At 44.0% G+C, this 21,522-nt stretch overlaps 1 protein-coding gene across 1 annotated transcript in view; it reads left to right on the forward strand.

Moving 5' to 3' along the window:
• Positions 1-2,958: 2,958 nt before the first annotated feature.
• Positions 2,959-21,522, forward strand: part of grpr (gastrin-releasing peptide receptor) — an 86,404-nt gene continuing 67,840 nt past the window's right edge. The window contains exons 1-2 of the mRNA XM_070893048.1: positions 2,959-3,362; positions 20,427-20,778. Of these exons, the coding sequence (XP_070749149.1) occupies positions 2,959-3,362; positions 20,427-20,778 (756 nt within the window). The remainder of the gene's footprint in view (positions 3,363-20,426; positions 20,779-21,522) is intronic.

The raw sequence follows: 21,522 nt of genomic DNA on the forward strand, positions 1-21,522 counted from the left end.
TCGCGCCCAATACCCCTCACCTTCCCGTGCAAGCATAGGAAATGCAACACCTGCCCTTTTACCTCCTCCTTTCCCACTGTCTAGGGCGCCAAAAACTCCTTCCAGGTGAAACAGCGATTGACTTGTACTTCTTGCAACTTAGTATATTGTAATCGCTGCTCACGATGCGGTCTCCTCTAGATTGGGGAGCCCAAACACCGATTAGGTGAACATTTTGCAGAACACCTCTGTTCAGTCTGTCAGAGACTCCAAAACCCAGAGGATGCCTGCCAAAAGCATCTAAGCAGTCGTAACAGGGACATGAGCAGGCTGGTCTTATTCCAGCAATGTGCAAATGTCTGCGGTGACCTGGCGTGAAAGCCTGAGCCTCCTTTGGCACTGCTGCTCAGTTATGTTGAGGAAGCTCATCCTTTGCCTGTATACCCTGTATTGGGGGTATTGCCTCCAGCACAGTGCAGCCCTGCACTGATGCCCTCTGTCCTGTGCAGCATCAGGTGGTTGAGAAGGTTTGTGGTGGTGTTATTGGTGCTGCTGGTGTTGGGGCTCATTGTGGTCCGATTCTGAGGACCGAGGTGAGACAGTATAAACAGCACGCATTCTGATAGACTAGATGGCAGGTTAAGTAGAGATGACAGAGGCACTTTGTCAATGATGTGATAGGTTCTAACAACAAGGTGACACTGGATGGAGACTTTGCTGGAAACACTTGCAGTCTGTAGAAAGCTAAATCTGTGCTGGCAAAGCTGTCAGCAACAGCTTCTGCCTGAGGAAAGTGATCAGCTGTAATGGGGGGGGGGGGGGGCGGGGGTTTATTGTACTTTCCATCCTGTGGAGTAATGAGCTGGATCAATGGCCACTCAACTTCCGCCTCAGGTTCACAGATGTGGTTCCCGAGCTGCATGATACCTGTGCTCATCCAGTGAAATTTGAAGGTAGGGTTAAAAAGCCTGTTAAGGGTCTGACAAGTAGCTAATAGTGATTTAAATTAGCTCGCCCGACTCTGCCATGCCAGCAAACATGCTCGAGGGAAAGGTGTGTGGGGGTGGGATGACAGCGGGTTCCCGTTTTTCTGCAAGATTTTTCAAAATTTCCCACCCGGCCCGCCTCCGATCATGCCCGCACAGGACCCCAGAAACTTCTGCCCATTACCGATGTTTCTCTCTCCACATATGTTGCTTGACATGCTGAGAATTTCCAGCATTTTCTGCTTTTATTATAAAAGAACTTGCTATCTTAGAAATTCAGGCCTCTCTCTGGGACACACGCTCCTCCTATATGTCAACAACAACATCAATGTGGTTTTATAGCATCTCTGATACCATAAAACATCCCAAAGGGTTTCATAGAACATTTATCAAATAACATTTATCATCCCGCAGCATAAAGAATTATTCGGACAGGTGGCCAAAAGCTTGGTCAAAGATGTAGGTTTTAAGGAGTGTCTTAAAAAGAGGTAGAGAGGTTTCGGGAGGGAATTACAGAGCGTAGAACCCAGGCAGCTGAAGGCATGACTGGCAATGATGGAGCAAAGGAAATTGTGGATGCGCAAGTGGTCAGAATTAGAGGATCGAAGAGTTCTCAGAGTGTTGTAGGGCTGGAGGCGGTTATAGAAATGGGGGGGGGGGGGGAAGGCCATGGAGGGATTTGAACTGTCACATGCATGTGGTGCATCTCGACCAGACATATTCTTCCTCCCCCGCCCCCCACCCCCATCCAAATATAATAAATTACTCCGGCACATCAATAATTTAATTATCAGACGGTTTCCAGTGCCAAAACAGCCTTCCATCACTATGAACCTTCCATAAACCAGTGGCTCAGTGGGTAGCATTCTTGCCTCTGAATCAGAAGGTTGTGGATTCAAGTCCCACTCCAGAGACCTGAGCACAAAGTTCTAGGCTAACACTCCAGTGCAGTACTGAGGGAGAGCTACACTGTCGAAAGTGCCGTCTTTCAGATGTGATGTTAAACCAAAGCTCCTGTCTGCTTTCTCAGCTGGACAGGAAAGATCTCATGGCACTATTTCAAAGAGCAGGGGTGTTATCCCAGGTGTCCTGACCAACATTTATCCCTCAAGCAACATCACTAAAACAGTTTATCTGGTCATTGTCACATTGACATTGTCACATTGCTGTTGTGGGAGCTTGCTGTGCGCAAATTGACTGCCGTATTTCCTACATTACTACAGTGACTACACTTCAAAAAGTACCCCATTGGCTATAAAGCGCTTTGGGACATCTGGCGGTCGTGAAAGGCGCTATATAAATGTAAGTCTTTCTTTCTAACACCTTGGGATAAAACTGGAGTTTGAAAAAGAAAGACTTGGCTCGAAGGGGTGGGTGGCGCAAATCTGCAATGAAGGAAGAGCGACTCCAAAAATTGTCATCGAGTATATCGTTTCTGTGAAAAACTTACTAGACACTGGCTACACCATAACAGCTTGCTGTGTGCGTGAGAGAGAGGGTGGTGGTGGAGAAGCGGAGTGCTGGCTCCTTCTCAAGCCGATGATTTATTTCTCCAGCAGGTGGCTGGTCGGTCCGTGTACCAGGATAGGCTGCTTCAGGGGGAGAGGAGGAGAGCAGCTTCTACAATACTGCTGCCAGAGAGTTGGAGAGAGGGCAAAAGGGGAAAAAAAACAGATCCAGGATAGGCTGTGGGGCTCTTCAGTGACAAGTCGGTGTGTGCACCGATTGAACGGCGAGAAGTGACGCCAGTGCGGGAAAGCTGCGCACACGTCTGCTCGCCCAGAGCTGGCACTTTAAATATTGCCGCGACCAGCTCCAGTCACACAGGCAGAGAGGGAGTAGGCAATGGGCGGAGCTGCTCTTAGCCGCAACAAAAGTCCTCACCCAGCGGCCTGACACCGGGAAGCTCGTGTTCACACACACACACACACCCCCCGATGGACTTGTGGGGAAAAGCGCTGCCCATCCTCCGGCTGATGACCACAATGGCACAATGACTGCAGACAACTTCTCGCACTTGGACTGGGGGCTGCTGGAGTTGAACCAGTCCCTCAATGCCAGCGGCCAGGCTCCCGAGCCCGGTGCCGAGGACTTCCCTTTCCTCTACGCCATCCCCGCCGTGTACGGGCTCATCATTCTGGCCGGGCTGGTCGGCAACGTGACCCTCATCAAGATCTTCTGCACCGTGAAGTCCATGAGGAACGTGCCCAACATTTTCATCACCAGCCTGGCCTTGGGGGACCTGCTGCTGCTGCTCACCTGCGCCCCGGTGGATGCCAGCAAGTACATCGCCACCGAGTGGCTCTTCGGCCGGGTGGGCTGCAAGCTGATCCCCTTCATCCAGCTCACCTCGGTGGGGGTGTCGGTGTTCACCCTGACAGCACTCAGTGCAGACAGGTAGGTCAGCGGCCAGCTATCCTCCCCTTCGGCTGTGTGTTGTGCATTCCTCTAACTTTCATATTCCTCAAGTTTGGAACACTGAGTGCCGTATTCAAACCCAGAGTCTAAATTAATGGGCCGATTCATTCAGAAATTGTGCAAATCCAGAGGAGTTTGATCTGCAGGTGCACGCTCTGTGCTTGTCAAGTATAAATCGGCCAAAGTAGCGGGGCTCGGTGTCCGGCTCAGTAAATATTTTAACTTTTCCAGTTTTTCTGTTTCATTCGTTCCAACTGCTGCAGTATTTGATTTTAAAATATATATAGTTTGCTAAGCTATTCTACAATTGAACTAAGAGGGAGTGTAAGGATGCGCTGGGAAACTTGCCGGGGGAGGCTACAGAAGAAGTTGATTCCGAGGTACCTTGTGTTTGGGGATTGAGTTCTGCTCTGCAGTGTGGCCGCCTGACAGGGCTCAGTGACAGGGGGAGACAGGCTGGGCACCCGCGGAATGGGGACAAACACTCAAATCATAGATTCATCTCCCATTTATTACTCCCAACTCTTTCAAACAGGGCCAGTCTCACAGTCCATTGTGTTGAGATTTCAAAACGGATCAAGTTGGCCGCTGAGAATTTAACTAAAATTCCACAATTTGACATAAGCGATTTCCCACCGTGCTGGTACAGTCAGTCGGTAGTGCCCGGGGTTTACTTTAAACTGCTTCAATCCAGAATCTGCGTTCAACAATCTTTTTTTTGTCCACTTCCATTATAAATGTCTTATTAACGACCCATTGACTCCCGTTGCAGCCCATAATAGGCAGCGTGTGAAGTGCGACAGATGAAGCACACGTGTTGTATTGTGCAGATGTTGGATTGATGTGGATATACCATCAGTTCCGGCTCCCTTCTCTTTATTTAACACTTACTTGTTCTCACAACCCGCTGTGATTGCCGCTTTCCCCCAGAATCCAAACCCATGTGGGAACATCGGCTAACAAACAGAAACAATTGTCACTGATGGTCTGCGCCAACACCGGCTCAGTCCACACCGCACCAGTCCATGGGACAAATTGTCTCAATCTGGATTTAACCATTTAAAATGCTATACATTAAGTAAATCTGGAATATGGATTTGGGGAGTAAGATTGATGAAAATGCCTGTCTAATTGCCCGGTGACCACACCAAACAGGCACCTGCAGCTCAAACTTGTGATTTCATTTTATTTCATTTTGTTTTGATTCTTTCACTGAGCCCATGCAGTGGATGAATTACCAGGGAGTTCCATCTGTAAATGGTAGTGGGGAAAGTGGAGTTAGTCAGTATGGCAAGGTGAGGTCGGTGGTATGTTCTGCTGTTATTTACGATTTATATATGTACACAATCTGCACTGAAGAATCAAGACACTAAAGTCAGAATTTGCTGATTATGAAATATTTCAGTTGTAACCTAACTCAGATCTTGTACGAGTTCAATGTTACCTCTACAGTTAGAGTGTTGTGCACAATTTGAGCATATACGAATATAAAATTAATAGAAATGGTGCAGTGTAGATTCATTAGGATCGTGCCAGGTTACAGATATGAAGAGAGACTTAAGAAGTTAAGACTCTTTTTCCCACTGAAACTGATGAGGGGGAACCTGATAAAGGTGGTCAAGATTATGATGGTTATGATAAGATAGATAATGGCACATTGGCCAGTGAGATAGTAAAAGAGGACACAAATTTAGAACACCACAAGAATAATTTTAAAAGCAGGCTAGGTAAAGAGAATCTTTACAGAGAGGGTATTTTCATAAAGAATTCTCTGTCACAAAATATACAGTCGATGAGTACTTTTAAAAAAGGGAATTAAATAGTTGCTTGTAAAAAGGAAATAATGAAGAGTATGAGAAGTGAGCATGGAACATGGAATTAGTCTTCAAAATCCTGGCATTCCCAAGCTAACGTGATCAGGGGAGTTCCATCAGCACAAGTTTGTACCGGTTCAAGGGAAAGAACCATCAGTACCTTAATGAGGTAGCTGGGGATGGGCAGTAAACACAGCCTTGCCAGCATCGCCCATATCCTGAGAACAAATTAAAAAAATAAAGGCTAGCGGGTAAATCTTGACTTTGGGCACTAGTGTAAAACAGGTGATAGCGAATCGGCAGCCTGTTTTACGTCTCTCCCCACTGACTTCAATAGATACAAGAATCAGGAGAGGTGTAAAACGGGCTCCGACTCACTGTCATCCGTTTTACACTCTCGCACAAAGTCAGGATCTACCCCTAGGTGTCTCATGTGGAAAAAATAAGTACAAACTGAAGGTCCTGTTTCTGTGCTATAACACTATTTAATTCTCTGCTTGCTCATTTTATCTGCATTCACTGATATTTTCATGCCATCCACGTTTGGTTGCAATAACTTGTAAAGGACAAGCAAGGTATCTAACAAAACATTCCGTGCTTTACCCAGGCACTTGCAATTTAGCAACATGGGCAGATTTTAACAGATTAGTTTATGTTTCTCTTATACTGCCTCCTAAATCGATAGTTGCTAAATTTGCAATTTGAAATTAAATTGTGCAACAATATAGCCTTTGCTTAATTCAAACTACTTGAGAATTCATCTTTTTTCAAGAAAAAACGTAGACTGTAATATCAAAACATCACCTCAGCTGATTCTCTGTAATGATTGTAAAACATGCATTTATAATGGTGTTACACATAACAAGTATCGTTACATAAAGAAATTCTTCCTCCATGGTATAGATACATGCTCCTGGTTTAAGCAGAGAATGGCTACAGTTATACACCAGTGTGAAACGGTTTCAGGTGTATCTGTATATCTATGTGAAAGTGATAGTGTAACTCAGGTTGGTAATCTGACGTTCCAGCACATTAAATATAAGAGCCATTGCATCATCTCCAGCAGGTGGTCCCAACTCAATTTAGGTTCATACTGTGCACAGTTTAACTAACATGAATATTATAAATTTACTTTTCAAAGCTTTTAAGTGTTAGAAGAGGATCATTGCCATCTTCTAATATTCATAGTGACAGGAGCTCTGCATATGTTTCTAAGCTTGCATTCAACAAGCTCCTTATCACCAAGTTCAGCCTGAGACACAGTGAGCTGCACAATTTGAGTCTGGTACCTGAATATGGTACTCAGAGACCACACCTGCAGTGTCAGTTTCTGAGATAAAAACAGAAAATGCTGGAATCATTCAGCGGGTCAGGCAGCATCTGTGGAGGCAGATAGCCCGAGCAGCTTAGTGTTTCCAGCATTTTCTGTTTATATTTCAGATTTCCAGCATTCGCAATATTTTGCTTTTGTTTTAGTCTGACTTTGTGATTTCACTTCCCTGATGGTAACATGTAAATTTCATTGAAAGACACGATCGTGCAGCAATAGGATGATTACTTTGAACATGTTTATTGACCAGGGATGCAGGATAAAAAAAGCACGCACACATCAGCATTACGCACAAGACAGTATGATTTTGGAGTTAGGAAGGTAGCCCTACTGCTGAGCATATGTAAGTAACAGATGTGAAACTACCTGTAGTAGGTAGTCTCTCACTGCCTGGGGTATGCACTGACTGCAATATAGCTCCAGTCCAGTGGACACTTTGCAAGCTAATTTTTCAATATTTTTACCCAATCTTTACTAAAGTTAAGTTGATGTCCTATCTGCTCTCTTAGGTGGATGTAAAATATCCCATGGCACTATTTCGAAGAAGAGCAGGATTATTTTCACCCCATGTCCTGGCTAATATTTATTCCTCAACCAACATCTAAAACAGATAATATGATCATTTATTATATCACTGTTTGTAGGACCTTGCTGTGGCAAATTAGCTGCTGAATTTCCTACATTACAACTGTGACTACACTTCATAAGTATTTCATTATCCGTAAAGCACTTTGAGATGTCCTGAGGTTGTGAAAGGCGCTAGATAAATGCATTGTGGCTAGTGGCCTTTGCTGAAGAACTACCTTGTGTGCAGGAAGTGTCGTCAGCTGGAGGAGCTCCGGCTCCAGGTATTGGAGCTTGAGCAGCAGCTAGTGCCGCTGCGGTGCATCCGTGAGTCTGAGAGCTACATGGATAGCACGTTTCAGGAGGTGGTCACCCTGGAGTGTAAGGGTGTGCAGGCAGAGAGGAAATGGGTGACCACCAGACAGGCAAGGAGGACCAGGCAGGTAGTGCAGCACTGAATACTGGTGAGGGCGTTGTTTCCTCTAGGGAGTACAGCCAGAGCCAAGATTATGCCGCCACGGGTGGCTCAGCTGTATGGGGGCTGGGGGGAGGAGGATGATCGGGAAAGCAATAGTGGTAGGGGATTCACTAGTTAGGGGAACAGATAGGCATTTCTGCGGCCACAAACGTGATTCCAGGATGATATTATGTCTCCTTGGTGCCAGGGTCAAGTGATTCACTGAGCAGCTGAAAAACATTCTGAGAGAGGAGGGTGTGGACCCTATCAGTATCAACGACATAGGTAGAAAGAGGGATGAGGTCCTGCAGGCAGATTTTAAAGAGCTTGGAAAAAGATTAAAAAGCAGGACCTGAAAGGTAGTAATTTCTCGATTACCCCTGGTGCCTGGACTATATACAGCAGACATCTCAAATTGCTGGAGAAGTACCACCAGCACTGTCTCCGCAAGATCTTGCAAATCTACTGGGAGGATAGACGCACCAACATTGGTGTTCTTGCTCAGGCCAACATCCCCAGCATCGAAGCACTGACCACACTCGACCAGCTCTGTTGGGTGGGCCACATTGTTCGCATGCCCGACACGAGACTCCCTAAGCAAATGCTCTACTCGGAACTCCTACATGGCAAGCGAGCCCCAGGTGGGTAGAGGAAATGTTTCAAGGACACCCTCAAAGCCTCCTTGATAAAGTACAACATCCCCACCGGCACCTGGGAATCCCTGGCCCAAGACCACACAAAGTAGAGGAAGAGCATCCGGGAGGGCGTTGAGCACCTCGAGTTGTCAAGAACATGCAGAAATCAAGTGCAGACAGCAGAAGGAGCGTGCAGCAAACCAGGTACTCCACCGCCCCCCACCCCCACCCGCCCCTTTCCTTCAACCACTGTCTGTCCCACCTGTGACAGAGACTGTAATTCCCGCATTGCACTACACAGCCACCTGAGAACTCATATTTTTAGAGTGGAAGCAAGTCTTCCTCAATTTTGAAGGACTGCCTATGATGATGATGATGATGATGATAGAAATAGGAGGATAGAGTAGATGAATGTGTGACTGGAGAGATGGTGCAGGAGGGAGGGCTTCAGATTCCTGGGACATTGGGGCCAGTTCTGGGAGAGGTGGGATCTGTATAGGCCAGACGGGTTGTACCTTAATAGGGCATGAACCAATATGGTCGCGGTGGATCGTTTGCTAGTGCTTTGGGAGGGAGATGTGCACCAGGATGTAGCATTAGAAAAGAGAAACCAAGTGTACGAAGGATTGGGAGAGACAGGTAGCACTAGAGTAAGAAATAGTAAGGTATTAGATGGGGTCAGACTAAGAGAGAATACAAGAAGGTCTAAGATAGGTTTACAGAGCATATGTGTAAATGCACAAAGTGTGGTAAATATGGTTGTTGAGCTGCAAATAGTCACATAGGAATATGATGTCATGGCAATAATGGAGATCTGGCTCAAAAAAGGGCAGGATTGGGTTTTAAACATTCCTGGATATAAGGTGTTCAGGAAAGATAAACAATCGAAGAAAGTGGGGTGGCAGTATTGGTTAAGGAGAATGTTACAGTGCTGGAGAGAGAGGATTTCCTGGAGGGGTCAAGGAGAGAATCTATTTGGTTAGAGTTAAGAAATAATAGAGGTGCCATTATACTACTAGGTGTATTCTATAGGCCACAACTAATGGGAAGGATACAGAGTAGCAAATTTGCAGGGAAATTATGGAGAGGTGCAAGAACTATAGAGTAATGATAATGGGGGACTTCAGTTATCCTAATATAGACTGGGATAGTAATTGTATGAAGTGCAGAGAGGGGGAAGAACTTCTGAAGTGTGTTCAGGAGAACTTTCTTGGTCAGTATTTTTCTGGTCCAATGAGGAAGGAGGCATTGCTGGATCAGGTACTGGGGAATTAAGTGGGTCAAGTGGAGCAAGTGTCAGTAAGGGAACATTTAGGGAACAGTGATCATAGTATCATAAGGTTTAGTTTAGCTATGGAAAACGATAGATAGCAATCTAGAATAAAAGTACTTAATTGGAGGAAGTAAATTTCAGTGGATTGAGACCAGATCTGGCCCGAGTAAATTGGAATCAAATATTGGCAGACAAAACTAATCGAACAATAGGCTGCCTTTAAAGAGGAGATGGTTCGGTAGAATCGAGGTGCACTCCCATGAGGGGGAAAGGTAGGGCAACTAAAGCCAGAGCTCCCTGGATGATGAAAGAGATAGAGAGTAAGATGAAACAGAAAAAGAGCACGTATGACAAATGTCAGGTTGAGAATACAAATGAAAATCAGGATGAATATAGAAAGTTCAGAGGGGAAGTGAAAAAGAAAATAAGAAGCGCAAAGAGAGACTATGAGAATAGATTGACAGCTAACATAAAAGGGGATTCAAAAGTCTTCTATAGGCATATAAATAATAAACGGGTAGTAAGAGGAGGGGTGGGGATGATTAGGGAGCAAAACAGAGACCTACGCACAGAGGCAGAGGTCATGGCTGAGGTACTAAATGAATACTTTGCTTCTGTCTTCAACAAGGAAAAAGATGCTGCCAAAGAAATAATGAAAGAGGAGGCAGCAGAGATACTGGATGAGATAAAAAATTGATAGAGGAGGTACTAGAATGGCTGTCTGTACTTAAAGTTGATCAGTCACCAGGACCGAATGGGATGCATCCTAGGATGCTGAGGGAAGTTAAGGAGGAAATTGCAGAAGGACTGGCCATGATCTTCCAATCCTCCTTGGGTACGGGATGGGGCCAAAAGACTGGAGAATTAAAAATGTTGCACCCTTGTTCAAAAATTGTCAGGATAAACCCAGCAACTACAGGCCAGTCGGTTTCACCTCTGGGGAATCAGGAACAAAATTAACAGTTACTTGGACAAGTGTGGATTCATTAAGGAAAGCAAGCACAAATTTGTTAAAGGCAAAACATGTTTAACTAACTTTATTGAGTTTTTTGATGAGGTAACAGAGAGGGTTGATGAAGGCACTGAGGTTGATGTGGTGTAAATGGATTTCCAAAAGGCCTTTGGTAAAGTGCAACATCAATGGCTTGTCAGCAAAGTTGAAGCCCATGGAATAAAAGGGACAGTGGCAGCATGGATACTGAATTGGCTAAGTGACAGGATACAGAGAGTTGTGGTGAATGGTTGTTTTTCTGACTGGAGGAAGGTATATAGTGGTGTTCCCCAGAGGTCAGTTCTAGGACCATTGCTTCTCTTAATATATATTTTAATGACTTGGAATTGGGTGTACAGGGTGCAATTTCAAAATTTGCAGATGACAAAAAACTTCAAAGTATAGTGAACAGTGAGGAGGATAGCGATAGACTTCAAGAAGACACAGACTGGCTGGTGAAATGGGCAGACATGTGGCAGATGAAATTTAATGCCGAAAAGTGCAAAATGATACATTTTGGGTAGGAAGAATGAGGAGAGGCAATATAAACTAAAGAGTACAATCCTAAAGGGGTGCATGAACATAAAGATCTAGGGGTATAGATGCACAAATCGTTGAAGGTGGCAGGGCAGGTTGAGAAAGCGGTTGAAAAAGCTTACGGGATCCTGGGCTTCATAAGTCGAGGCATAGAGTACAAAAGCAAGGAAGTTATGATAAACCTTTATAAAACACTGTTTTGGCTTCAACTGGAATATTGTGTCCAATTCAGGGTGCCACACTTTAGGAAGGATGTGACGGTCTTAGAGAGGGTGCAGAAAAGATTTACGAGAATGATTCTTGGGATGAGGGACTTCAGTTACGTGGAGAGACTGGAGAAGCTGGAGTTGTTCTCCTTAGAGCAGAGAAGGTTGAGAAGAGATTTGATAAAGGTGTTCAAAATCATGAGGGGTCTAGACAGAGTAGATAGAGAGAAACTGTTCCCATTGGAGGAAGGATCGAAAACCAGAGGACACAGATTTAAGGTGATTGGCAAAAGAACCAAAAGCGACACGAGGGAAAGTTTTTTCACACAAGTGTTTAGGATCTGGAATGCGCTACCTAAAAGGGTGGTGGCGACAGATTCAATTGTGGCTTTCAAAAGGGAATTGGGTAAGTACCTGAAGGGAAAAAAAATTGCAGGGCTACGGAGAAAGGGCGGGAGTGAGACTAGCTGAAGTGCTCTTGCGGAGTGCCGGCACGGGCTCGACAGTTCAAGTGGCCTCCTTCTGTGCTGCAGCTATCCAATATTGCATCGTACTATGTTAAATACACTTCCCATCCCATGAGCTTTTATCTTGACTAATCCTTGATCAAAGAGCAATGGTGACTATAAATCAGATAAATTGTCTCTTTCAAGTTCTTTGTCAATACCAGCTGCACATACTTCAGAGTCAGATCTCACTACCTTAATGTTATAATCCTGGCACAGTTTGCCTCTGGCATAATTGCAGGAAAACTGTGTATATTACCTGACGAAGGGAGTGAGTTGAAAGTAGTAATTTATCCATTTGTTTCAGATAACATTAGTAAATTGTTTGAATTTTTCTTTTATGCCTTATGATGTAATGTGAGCTCCTTGACTGAAATATCGTGCTGTAACTCCCTCCCAGCTGTTGAAGTCCATGCACAGATTTTTTGCCTTGCTACTGTTAATATATAAAATTACCAAGAGATAATTTAAAGCACAACGTTACACTCACTTTGAAGTTTGCACAATGGTGATTGTAGCCATCAGCTGACTGAATTTCCTCGGTGCTATGTAAAACATCCATTTGTTTTCATTACCGAATGTGTTTCTAATACAATTATATCACTGTACATCATACCGTGGTAGGAAAATCCAAATATTAGATCAATTATATTAAAACAACCATGGCCTGTGAGAAATATCATCAGAACGATTAATGCACTTCGTGTTGTCTGCGTTGGTAGTGGAAGTGTTTAAATTGTCCATTATAAGTTAATGGATGAAGCAATTTCACACAGATAAAGAAAGAAAGACTTGCATTTATATAGAGCCTATCACAACCACCAGATGTCTCAAAGCACTTTCTAGCCAATTAAGTACTTTTGGGATGTAGTTATTGGTATATGTGCTAATATTGCACAATATGATCCCAAGACCCCAATGTTTTCTGATGAATATAATCACAAAGAAACACCCATCACCAGGAGAAAAAGTAGGCAATCTCAAACAGTTACCTTGCTTAGATCTTCAGGAGAATGGATGGTAATTTTATATTCTTCTCATGAATCAAACTACGCAAATTGTTCTTGCTGTGCACAAATTGGCTGCTGCGCTTCCTACATTTCAACGGTGACTACACATCAAAAGTACTTAATCGGCTGTAAAGTGCTTTGGGATGTTCTAAAGTTGTGACATGCGCAAATTAAATACAAGTACTTTCTTTTACTCTCAAAGCTAATTGATGTTCCAAGGTGAATACAGCTAGGAAGATTATGCTTGACAAACCTGATAAAGTTGATTGAGGAGATGATTGATATGGGGGACATTCAGTAGTATATATGGACTTTCAGAAAGCCTTTGACAAGGTACCACACAAGACACTACTGGAGAAGATGAAGTGGTATGTGTAATATAGTTCCACCTAGTGGACTACTCCACCTAGTGGACTACTGTGGTAATACATCCATTGCTGTTTACAAGAATAAAGCATCAGGTGACGGGTCACCTGACAAGTTCCTGTGTTGAAGCCATCTTGTGATGTCTGAGTGTGTTGTGATGTCGTAAAGAATATATCACAGTATAGAACTAGGGAAGGGTAGCACATTAGATTAAAAACTCTCTGGAAGGGAGGAAATGGAGAGTGGAAGTTGGGAGGTTTCTCCGAATAGTTAGAAGTGAGTAGTAGTGTCCTACAGAGTTCTGTTCTGGGACATCCTCGGTTCACCGTAAACCAATTATTTTGATATAAAATAGTACGTGCAGTAAATAATTCTAAAGACCAAAGAGAGTTGCAAGGGGGTGTTGATAAGATGGTAGAATGGACAAAAAGGTAGCAGAATGAATTTATCGTCCGTAAATGTGAGGTAGTACATTTTGGTAAGAAAAATAATTAAATGAGGGAAAGCTGGATGATGTGGAAGAGCAGAGGGATTTCAGGTTTCATGTTCACAAGACATCAAAAGCAGCATCGTAAGTGGATATGGTTTTAAAAAATTAATAGAAATCACAGTTTTAAGGCAAGATGTTTAGAATATTAAAGTCGAGATGTACTGCTGGATCTATATAAAACTATAATGCCATCATAGTTGGAGTGTTGTGCATTTTTCAGCAAGTACCGGTTCACTAGGATACTGCCCGATATGAGGAAATACAAATTGAAAAACTCGGGCTATTTTCATTAGAACAGAGCAGATTAAGTGGTGTTTTGATAAAGGGATGGGACAAAGTAGATGGTAACAAAGAGTTTCTGGTGGTTGAGAGGTATAGAATAAGGGGACATAGATATAATATTAAATGTAAGAGATTTAGGACAGAGAGCAGGAGATTTTTCTTTTTACACAGGGGTTTGTGAGGCTGTGGCATACACTACAGGTGCAGCGTCGAGAATCCGGAAGGTTCCAGAATCCGGACTCCGGACCGATCGGCGGCAGGGTTGTCCAGAATCCGTAAAATGTTCTGGAATCCGAACCCAATGACCTCGGGGGCCCTGCCGCTGCCCGACCTCGGGCCTCACCTCGCTGCTGCTCTCCTCGCCCCACCGCCGCTGCCCTTACCTTGAGGCCTCCTCGCCGGCCCGCCCGAATACCTCCTTGGCGGGGCTGGACGGCCCGAACAGCTCTTCGGCGGGAATCCCCATTCTCCCCGGTACCCCCCCACCGTCCCCTCCTTTCTGACGTTCTGAAATCCGGAAATACCCGAAGCTGGGCTCGGGTGTTTCCGGATTCGTGACCTCAGAAAACAAATTGAAAGTCCAGAATTGCCCGGAATCCAGAATGGCCTCGGTCCAGAGGGTTCCAGATTTTAGGTGCTGCACCTGTACCACAATTAGCGATTGAAGTAGAGAGTCTGTCAACATTTAAGAATAAGTTAGTTAGGTGGTGATACGAAAGGGGCATAAAGGGATATGGGAACATGGTGGGCACATGTGAAGGATAAGCACCAACACAAACTAGTTGAGCCCAATGGCCTGTTTTGGTGTTGTAATTTTCATGTAATCTACCTCAAGTCACTGTACATCAAGCTTACCATTGTAACTCCATAAAATCCCCAACACTTCAATGGAATGCAATTAATGTATAGTGTATCAACATAAAGGCAATTTTTGATGAGCTGTGTAATTTTGTTGCTTATCGTCTTCAGTCTCACTCCTTCAAATAAATGAAAGTCATTAAAAAGGATAAATTGATAATACATTTAATGGATTGTGCCATATCATAACACAATGAGAAGCTAATCGTCGCAGGATAAAATTTTATGTGAATGAAATTTCAATGCTCTATTGCCACAATATATTTCCTATAGTGTGGAGTCAAAAAATGCACAGTACTCCAACTATGGTCCCATTATAGTTTTATATAGATCCACCATTACATCACAACAATTTTTAACATTTGCTTTAAAATATCAGTATATTAGAGAAATGGCCAATTTTGTTGCATAATGGATGCTAAAAGTTTCTGCATCATTCAGTTAATCATTTTAAGGTGTCAGATGTAAGCGATTTTCCATTTCGATTTCCTGTCATTTTGCGCTGCTGACTGATCTGGTACAGAAGGCAGCTAACTAAGTACAATGCCCACACTAATCTTTAGATGCAATCATTCGTCATCAGCAACACCAGTTCTAACAGATTAGGTGCATCAGCCGAATTAATCTTTATTGTACCTTTCCATTTTAAGACAAAACAATGAGTATTTTTCCATGCAAAGAGTTGATTAGTTGCAGCTTTGTTGCCAATGTAACAAAGACTATCACCACTGATTGTTTTTCAGTCGTTCCATTTATCCCATGTACAAATTGAGTGTAAATATGGAAGAATTTGTGAAGTTTGCAATAACCAAGCATTTGTTCCACTGTTTCTCCTAGAATTCCTCCCTTGCATAAGCTCGTGCAGTTGCAGGTCTCAGGGTAGGTAATAAAATATCTCAGACTTAGAATCATATAGCACAGAAGGAAACTATTTGGCCAATCGTGCCTGTACCAGCTCCTTAAAGTTCCACTCCCTTGTTCTTTCCCCATAGCCCTGCAATGTTTCCCCTTCCCCTTTGACAGTTACGATTGAATCTACTTCCACCATCCTATCAATAAGTGCATTCCTGATCACAACAACTCACTGCGTTTAAAAAAAAAAGCCTAATCTCCCCTCTGTTTTTTTTGCCAATGTCTTTAAATCTGTGTCCCTGGTTACCGACCCTCATGCCAGTGGAAACAATTTCTCCTTATTTACTCTATCAAAATCCCCATTTAATTTTGAAGACCTCTAATTCTCCCTGTAATCTTCTCTGCTCCAAGGAGAACGATTGCAGCTTCTCTAGTCTCTCTATATGTGGCTTTCCATGTCCGTGCATGTACAGTGCACAATAAAAGCTGGTGCTGGGGCATTGGAGGGTTGCACCAGGGAACAGAGTAGCCACACAGCTATTGACAATGCATCATTTCTGTGCGTGCGACGGCATGAGTGCAGCATCCAGAGCCAAACTGACATGTCTTGGAGGAGGAGGAGGGTAAGGAACAGGGGCATGTGGCCTCAGAGGTCAGAGTGCACAGAGGGCAGGACTTAGTAGTACCACAACCTTGTTGAGCTGAGTATCACATAGGATCAGTGCGTAGGGAGGCAGTGGCTCAGTAAAGAGGCTGCTACTTATAAGATTATGTCCACTACCTGTTTGGGTGGCGCAAATCGTCACGGCTTAGAACCTATATAGCAGCAGGTCATTCTTATAGTCACCAACAAGAGACATGGCTGAGGTCAGCTCTTTACCAACAACAACTTACACTTGGACCTTTTACATAGGAAACGTCCCAAGTCCCTTCAGAGGCATAATCCGACAGATGTATGCCGAAGCAAAGGTGATATTAAAGGGGTGATCAAAAACTTTTTAAGGATGAGAGGGAGGCAGAGGGGCAGAGAGGTTTACGGAGGGAGTGCCAGAGTATAGGACCTAGGCGGCTGAAGGCATGTCCGCCAATGGTGGGGTGTGGGGGTATACCAATGAATTAAAATAATGACAGGTGTCCTCCTGTCACTACACAAAGACCTATACTATTCCAATACACACCTGGCTGACCTCCCAAATTCTACCCTATGTAAACTTGAGGTGATCCAACACTCAGCTGCCCGTGTCCTAACTCGCACAACATTCTGCTCACCCATCACCCATGTGCTCGCTGGCCTACATTGGCTTCTGGTTAAGCAATGCGTCGATTTCAAAATTCTCATCCTTATTTTCAAATCCCTCCATAGCCTCGCCCCACCCTATCTCTGTAATCTCCTCCAGTCTCACAACCCCCTGAGATATCTGCACTCCTCTAATTCTGCCCTCTTGAACATCGCTGATTATAATTGCTCAACCATTGGTGGCCGTGCCTTCTGTTGCCTGGGCCCCAAGCTCTGGAATTCCCTCTTTAAACCTCTCCGCTTTACTATCTCTCTTTCCTCCTTTTAAGATGCTTTTTTGACCAAGCTACTCTAATTTCTCCTTATGTGGCTTGGTGTCAAATTTTTTTGTCTCGTAATACTCCTGTGAAGCGCCTTTAACATAGTACAATGTTAAAGGCGCTATATAAATACAAGTTGTTGTTGTTATATATGTTTTAGCATTGCACTACTACAGCAGCACATGTAATGACATTTTTTCCACAATTCTGGCACCTGCATTATACAGATCACCAGAGCCTGTATAACTATTTGTTCCCCCGTACACAATACCATTACCTACCTACAGTGGAAGCTACTTGATGATTATTCCAAAATACATAAAACTACCATCATGCACGTGAATGATGGTTTTAGGGTTGTGCTCATGACACGTTTGTTCTTGTGTATTTATGCAGGACTCCATTTTTCTAAGATGAAAGAATGACGTCTCCTTCGACAATCCTTTTACCTTTTTTAACTGTGGCTGATGATACTTCAGACTGGATTCTGGTCTTCATGGCAGAGTTTCTGTAGGGCAAAATTTCCCTTTGCCCCAACCAACCCCTTCCCCATCACCTTGACCCACTTTTATGGGACTCATCTGGCATGTAGGGTGGACTCTCAGCGGAAGAGGGAAATACTTCTGCTGATGGAGCAGGATAGCTGCTGCATCAGCAGTGGAGGCTGCCAGACATTTAAAGGGTGCAGGTAAGGCCTCAGCGATTCATCACTTGGGGCCTTTTATCATGTTAAAAGAAGGAAAATAAATAACTTGCATTTATATAGCGTCTTTCATAGTTCAGGACGTCAGAAAAGAATTTACAGCCAATGAAGTACTTTTTAAACAGTAATCATTGTTGTAATGTAGGAAATGCAGCAGCCAACTTGTACACAGCAAGATCCCACAAACAGCAATGACCAGATAACCTGTTTTGGGTATTGGTTGAGTGATAAATGTTGGCCAGGACAATGTTGACTGGGGAGAACTCCACTGTTGCCATGGGATCTTTTACATCCACCTGAGAGGGCAGATAGGGCCTCAGTTTAACGTCTCATCTGAAAGGTGGTGCCTCCATTAATGCAGCACTCCCTCCGTGCTGCACTGAAGTGCCAACCTCGATTATGTGTTCTAGTCTCTGAGTGGGACGTGAACCCATGACCGGCTGACTCATAAGCTATAATATTCCCACTGAGCCAAGGCTATCACCTTGTCCATATATGATCTGCTCTGATCCTTCACAGTGCCATTTAGTGCTTAGCATGATGCTTCATTTGAAACACGTGGCTTGATAAATTCTAATTGACCGTTTTCTTTATAAAGCTCTTTAGCCCTATATATTTGTCAACTGAAGCTAAGCTTCCTAATGGACCCATACATATCCTATTCACATTAACTTTCATTGCTTACTTACTATTATGTTCATATATATGGCCTGCCTGATAAAGCTGATCAGTGCTCTATAAACGTCTTCCTCTATGTGAGGAGTCCTATATAAATGTAAGTTGCTGTTGCTGTTCTGATACTTCACACTCCATTGTGAACTCGAGAACCAGAGGACACAGATTTAAGGTGACTGGCAAATGAACCCCAAAGGCAATGTAAGAAAAAACTTTTTCAAACAGGGAGTGGTTGGGTTCTGGAATGCATTGCCTGAAAGAGTGGTGGAGGCAGACTCAGTCCTATCTTTGAAAAGGGATAAGTATCTGAAGGAAAAAAATTGCAGGGCTACGGGGAAAGGGCAGGGGAGTGGGACTAGCTGAGAGTTAGCACGGGCTCGACAGGCCAAATAGCCGCCTTCCGTGCTGTAACCTTTATATGATTGTTTACTTATGCCCTTTTCTGGAGATCAGACAGCTTTTGTGCCCATTCAATGAGTGTGCAGCACTATTTTGAGCCCCTGTATTTCCTTCCATGCCTGCCCTGCCTGTCATCATCATCATAGGTGGTCCCTCGAACGAGGATGACTTGCTTCCACAAGTTCACAGGTGTTTCGATGAAGGACCCAATGTTCCAGTCCTGAACTCTAATTGAAGGGTGGAAGATGCCTGTGCATGAATTTTTTTAATGTGTGGTGACCATTGCGCACCAGCCACTACACGGGCTCGACAGTGCTAGGTCTTGGTCCACTGGCAAGGATTAACCAAGACGACTGGAGACCTGCTTTGCTGCACGGACCTAGCGCGCACACATATTGCAGTGTGGGCTGGCCTGTGCTGCCTCTGGGCCCTTGGCTCTTCTGGGCTCTGTAGACCGCCGGTGTCAGCCTGAAGAAGCTGTTAAACTATCCGCAAGAATTTTCAGTCTCTTCAGTAAAACAGGCTTTCCTTTGCACATAATTGCACCCTCCACCCCATCTAGATTTATCCACTGCACATGTTAATTCCAGTTAAGTGACCTGATCAGTGCGATGAGTGGATCAATGCGTTTATTGCTAAAGTGTTTTAATAGCTCAATCAGTGTTTCGGCAACATCAATCTTGCAGGGATGAAAAGATTACATTCTTGCGAATGTGTGATGAAAGCATACTGCTTTAACATAAATTCTACATGCAAATGTCACCCCCTCTGATGATGCTATTTAACTGATCCAATAGTAACATCAATGCGTCACTAACTCTGTAAAGCTCTTATCACAATAGTATCAGCAATGCATCGATGTCAAAGTATGGCAGACCCCCTTTATAAGCGCTCTCTGCGGGAGTTATAGAAAATGTGCTGCAGCAGATGCTTGATTTGCCCTCCCCGTGTGTCCGTGAGCCATGGGAGTGTACAAGTCTTTTAAATTATGCAATTAAGACAAGTGCCCCCTTGTTAAAGGGGCGCAACAAGTAGAACCTGCAAACTAACCAAAAATGTTTAAGAAAACCTAATAAATGAAATCAAAATTTGGTTGCCGAGTGTGATGATGCACTCCAGCATAGAGGTATACATCAGAGATGGCAGGCTTACCACTCCCCTTGCTACGCGTTAAAAGGGTGGAATTCGGGTTCGTGCTTCGGGTGGGAGTGCAGTTTTTTGCAGAGCAGATAAATCTGCTTGTATTGTTGGCTTCACACTATCACACCTGCTGCTCACTTTCTCAGCAGCACTTTCTCGTATTAGGATATCCAGAATTTAAAGGGGGAAATTGAAGCGATCATGACAGAATATCGGAAAAGCACAAAAATAGTTTGGAATAATTAGATTGCCGATAAGCAAAAGTGATCACCTCCACTTATCTCCACTGAACTACCCTGAATGACATGTATATTGCAATCTATTTCTGTGTAATTATTATGATCTAAATAGTACCATCGTGAGTATTACTACACACTGTTCATTTCTTCATTTTGCAGGTATAAAGCTATAGTCAGACCGATGGACATCCAGACCACCAATGCCCTGATGAAAATTTGCGTGAAAGCAGCCCTCATCTGGGTGTTTTCAATGCTGTTGGCTGTTCCTGATGCTGTCTATTCCGATCTGCACTCCTTCTATGACCCCCATATCAATAAAACATTCAAGGCATGTGCCCCGTACCCGCATGGTGATGAGCTGCACCCTAAAATCCACTCCACAGCGTCCTTCTTGATTTTCTACGTCATCCCACTCTTCATCATATCCGTGTACTATTTCAACATTGCCAAGAACCTGATCAGGAGTGCTTACAACATTCCAGCAGAGGGCAATCAGCACATTTTGAGACAGGTAAGCCAACAGATTTCAGGCTGATGAGCTTCAGAGGTGGTGGCACTGTATTATAATGTAATGAAGGGCATTTTGAATCAACACCAAGAGCATGAAACCCCATTTGAAATCAATCATTTCATCCGGACAAATCAATTTCCATTCACTGCACTATAAAATGTAATGATCACAGCAAGTACAAATCCTGCTTACAATTTACATTTTCAGACTGTACTTATGGGCCAGGATTCTTCATGTGGCCTTTGAGAGCTCTCATTCTCCTAGTAATGGTTCCAATGTTCTCAAATATTCAGTCAGTTCAGTACAGCTGAATATTGCGGTCAACATCAAGTTATTAAAGGGGAAGAAGTCTGATAGAGAGGATCCACTGCCAGCAACTGGTGGAGTGTGTTGTGTCCAAGAAGTATGGGCTGTGTCTATACTGTGGTCAGAAGGATGGCGGCAATGCCCCCTCACATTATATAGTGCTCAGCAAGTCACTCGTGAGGAGCTCCTGGCACCCGCTGTCCACCTGGTGAGGGCTCCACCTCACTTGTTTAATATCTTACCTGTGACTATCCTCCTGGGGGTGGTACGCAGGGACTTTTTGGGCTTGAAGTGGCTCTGTGCTGGCAATGGACTTGCTCATCAGATACCTAACCAGGCAGGTCCGCAGTACTGGTAATAATTGCTTCGCTGGTCTAGCTTAATAATGGAGCCTGGAAGTATAGATCTATCAGTGGGGGCTGGGATTATTTCCAATTG

This window comes from Pristiophorus japonicus, chromosome 11, assembly GCF_044704955.1.
Source record: "Pristiophorus japonicus isolate sPriJap1 chromosome 11, sPriJap1.hap1, whole genome shotgun sequence".
In the NCBI taxonomy this organism is placed as follows: Eukaryota; Metazoa; Chordata; class Chondrichthyes; family Pristiophoridae; genus Pristiophorus; species Pristiophorus japonicus.